At 37.8% G+C, this 4,405-nt stretch overlaps 1 protein-coding gene across 1 annotated transcript; it reads right to left on the minus strand.

Moving 5' to 3' along the window:
• LOC309475396 (uncharacterized protein) lies at nt 1-1,895 on the minus strand. The gene is made up of 4 exons (XM_082138159.1): nt 882-1,895; nt 688-771; nt 523-591; nt 1-383 (listed from the first exon to the last, which is right to left on the minus strand). Exons 1-4 carry the CDS (start codon nt 1,222-1,224, stop codon nt 127-129), a joined length of 753 nt encoding a protein of 250 aa, XP_081994285.1. The 5' UTR covers nt 1,225-1,895; the 3' UTR covers nt 1-126.
• Nucleotides 1,896-4,405: the final 2,510 nt, after the last annotated feature.

The raw sequence follows: 4,405 nt of genomic DNA on the forward strand, positions 1-4,405 counted from the left end.
TTGAGAAGTACTATTACAAATGTGCACACAAACGAAACGGCATGTGATTTTAAGTAGCCGCCTACTATTTACACAAAAAAACTTTTAAGGCATTAAGGCAAACAGAAAGATAGATGTTTTGTCCATCTACTTCCGCTGGAGAAGGGCTGCGGTCAAATTACTGAAGACTGATGCAAAAGACTCAGATTCTTTCTGTCTTTGTGACATCTCCTCCCGTCTGAGTTGTGCATCATAGTCCAATTCCTCTTCTCTCATCATCATTTCTTTCTTCATTTCTTCTCTTCTCAGCTCCCGCTCTTCTTCCATCTGTTGCTGTGTTATGTCCCGCATACACTGCAAAAACTCCCTTGATGCCAAATTTGCAGCTTTGCGTTTGCGACTCTCTGTAAAAGCAGACACAAAAATAAGCAGGATATTTGGGATGTCTTCTGATAGATTATAGATTGTGGTATAGCACATACAGTATACCAAACTGTAAAGTTTGTTGCATATATTTAGCAGGCACATTAAACGCAAAAATACCTGGTCTAGTCCTTTGTGGAATGTGATGTGATCCTCCTCTTATTAGATCTTCAGGGCCGTCATGTCTCTCTGTAATAAACATATATTTAGAATAATTACATACTGACAAGAAACTAACAAAATGTTTAATACTTCTGTGGTGTATTTTGTATATTTTTTCCATACCGGGTGTCGACGTTAGCAGTGGAAGTGTAGTAGACGGTCCCTGCTCCACTTCTGAGTCAAATAAAGCACTCTGGGATGACGATTCTAGCACACAAAACATAAACACACATATGAGCCACTTATGCAATATTTTATTTGTTTTCTTAGGAAGTTAGAAAACTTAGAATTTAGGAAGATAGCATGTATTAACTCACCGTCCGTGGCTGCCATAGTGTCCCGACTTGTCTCTCCACTAACAGAGGGACGGTGACCCAGCACACCGTCCATCAAGTCGAACCATGGAAAGTTCCTTCTCTGGGCACCGCTTTGTCCATTGTGCGTTTTAATCGCCTTGTACTGCGCCCGCAACTTTTTAAATTTTTCCCGAACTTGAAGCGTTGTTCGCTGAATGCTTAGCTTAGCAAGTTCAGCAACGATGTATTTTATAACGTCCTCGTTGCTACACACGCCGTCAAATTGACGTTGTACCCTTTCTTCTGCCCAAATGCTCAGAAGAGCTTTGGTATCATCGACAGACCAGTACAGGCGATTCTCCATTTCGAGCAGCGTTTATTTTTCGCGATATAAAAAAGTGAAATGTGCATCTTGCCGCAGACCATAAGTTTCCCTAACACCAATAAACTCCGCCTTTTACCTTGACCACGCCTCTAGCCTGAGCTGGCCCAAGGTATTCGATGGGCCAGAAATCCTGGCCGTTGGCCCAGAGTAAGCCCCGATCAAGCCCCGGAAGTGACAGTGGAAACGCGACTGGCCCTGGCACGCACTAGCACGGCCCGGCCCTGGCCCGACAGTGGAAACGCGGCTAATGACAACATGACACATGAGACTAGGGAAGCACAAGGCCGAATCACATGAGGGCAAGAGAATCGCGTGACAAGACAAGAAACATGCCTGACATGAAACATGAACCAAAAACCAAAACTAGACATAACAACTGGCATTAAAATAAGTAAAACAAAAGAAATAAAAATGAAATTTGTGATCCATTTTAAATTTGTGACTCTGCCACAGTCTTTTACTGTAATTTCATACTCTGTTAATCCTAACAGTCAAAATAATTAATTGGTTTGAGTAGGACAAACTTAAATTAAACTAATTTAACTAAACTTTCAGTGCTAGTTCACATAACTGATATATTTTAATTAAACTAAACTGTTTCATTGTTTTGAGTTTTATGAAATTATTTATTTTAATTTATACGAACTTAAGCTTAATTTATTTAATTTATACGAATACGCACGTGCGTATTCGCGCTCTCTTTGACCGTGGGAAATTTGAAAGACTTGAGTCTCTCCATAAATCGGCAAACGTTTTTTTCTCCCAAGGTGATTATGACATGCTTTCAGGTTTGAGAACCAGCTTTCACAAACACCACGAGACGACCAATTGCACATTTTGATCTTCGAGAACGGTTTGTTTCATTCTATTATACTCAATGCCACCCAAGAAAAACCAACAGAATGAAGAAGAGATGGAAGAGATCAAACAGTCTCTTAACTTCATGTCTGGTGAGATTAGCAAGGTGGCTAACCAGCAGGCTAAATTGCTGGGACTAATGGAGGAAGTAAGAGAGCTGAAACTAGCGATCAAGGAGAAGGATAAACGAATTGGTGATCTTGAGCGACGCGTCGATGATTTGGAACAATATTCTCGGATGGATGATTTAATCATAAGTGGACTTACAACAAGACATCAAACTTTTGCCGGTGTTGTAACCGGAGAGAAAGGAGAGGATGCCAAACCGAGCGAACAATACTCGCTGGAAAGAGAGGTTGTCCAGTTCTTTCAAAGTAAAAATATGGAAATACAAACCAACGCGATCTCAACCTGTCATAAACTTCCCACAAAGGACAGGAAAGCCAAGCCGGTAATTGTCATACGTTTCGCCAACAGAAAAGCCAAAACAGAATTACTGAGACAAGGAAGGAAGCTGCGTGGGTCAGATGTGTACCTGAACGAACACCTAACGAAAAAAAACGCCGATATAGCAAGGCAGGCACGGATCCTAAAAAAAACAGAACAAAATACAAGCTACCTGGACAAGGAATTGCAAGGTATGGATTAAGTTGAATGGATCACCCGAGGAAGCAAGCAACATTATGGTAAGAGAACTCAGTGAATTAGGTAAATATAAATAACGATCACTGCTGGATATGCTGATGAATGGGACATACAGTCAAGGGATACGTACACCTGAACAAAATATATCAAACCTTTGAACTTTGTATGGATCATGAAAGACTAGAACTGAGAACATTTAACTATACTGAGCATAAACTACAAGAAATGGAGAATGAAATTGATCCTGAGAATAACTTTTTCCAAAATCTACAAATAAATTGTCAATACTACACTGATGAACAATTCAAAAAGGTAAAAATGGATGGAGCAGTATCCATAATACACTTTAATAGTAGGAGCCTAAATTCAAACTTCTCAAAAATTAAACGGTGTTTACAACAAATTGAACAAAAAATTACAGTTATAGCAATTTCCGAGACATGGCTCATTGATGATCAAGCTGTGATGTACGAAATGGAAGGATATGAGATGTTCTTTGTGAACAGAAGGAACAAAAAGGGAGGGGGAGTTGCTCTGTACATTGACTCTAGTTATAGGAGCAGAGTTGTGGAAAATATGTCGCTGGTCAAAGACAAAGTTATGGAGTGTGTTACTGTAGAAATCGAGATAGAGAGATCAAAAAATATAATTATAAGTTGTGTGTATAGAACTCCGGGTTCTTCTATTGAAACGTTTACAGAAGAATTAATGGCGTTGTATGACAGTATAAACAATAACAAAATGTGCTTTGTTTGTGGAGATTTTAATATAGATCTATTGAACCCACTCAACCAGAATACAACAGCAGAATTTATTAATGCAATGTATAGTATGAGCTTATACCCCTCCATTATATGTCCAAGTAGAATCACGACACATAGTGCAACTTTAATAGACAACATATTTACTAATGTTATTGATAAAAAAATAACAAGTGGACTTCTAATTAATGACTTAAGTGACCATCTGCCAGTTTTTGCAATCATTCCATGCTGTAAGGGGACCAATAAAGACATACAAGTTAAATTAACAAGACATAAATCTAAGCGTGCAATTAACTATTTTAAAGAAGATCTTATAAAACAAGACTGGAAGGAAGTTTACGTTGAAGATGTAGATGAAGCCTATGACAAATTTATATCAATACTAACAACTTTTTATGACAAAAACTGTCCTTTAAAGAAATTGGGGAAACAGAAATTTGCTGAAAAACCGTGGTTAACAAAGGGAATCCAAAAATCATGTAAACGGAAAAACACATTATATAAGATTTTTATTAAAAAAAGAACTAAAGAAGCAGAGCAAGAATATAAGGTGTATAAAAATAAACTGACTAATATTATTAGAAACAGTAAGAGAGAGTACTATAGTAGATCATTGGATTATAACAGAAATAACATAACAAAAACATGGAAAATATTAAATGACATAGTAAGAAATAACGTTGGAAGGACAGGATGCCCATCCTATTTTATGACAAAGAATAATATAATTATAAGTGATAAGGAACAAATTGCTAATGAATTTAATGATTTTTTTGTCAATGTTGGCCCCAGTCTGGCTGGGGAGATTGTAGGAACTGGTAGTAAAAGTAGAACGGAAAGAGTAATGGGTAATGTAAATAAGCAATCGATGTTTATACGAGGAACAGATGGAA

The sequence above is a fragment of the Leuciscus leuciscus genome, assembly GCF_965113295.1.
Source record: "Leuciscus leuciscus genome assembly, chromosome: 15".
Taxonomy (NCBI): domain Eukaryota; kingdom Metazoa; phylum Chordata; class Actinopteri; order Cypriniformes; family Leuciscidae; genus Leuciscus; species Leuciscus leuciscus.

Excerpts from the sequence above, each read along its gene's own strand:
- LOC309475396 (XM_082138159.1), bottom strand. The coding sequence starts at position 1,224 with ATGGAGAATCGCCTGTACTGGTCTGTCGATGATACCAAAGCTCTTCTG. Across the intron at positions 772-881 it reads CACTATGGCAGCCACGGACG|AATCGTCATCCCAGAGTGCT; the intron begins GTGAGTTAATAC and ends TTTGTGTGCTAG. Across the intron at positions 384-522 it reads TCCACAAAGGACTAGACCAG|AGAGTCGCAAACGCAAAGCT; the intron begins GTATTTTTGCGT and ends CTGCTTTTACAG.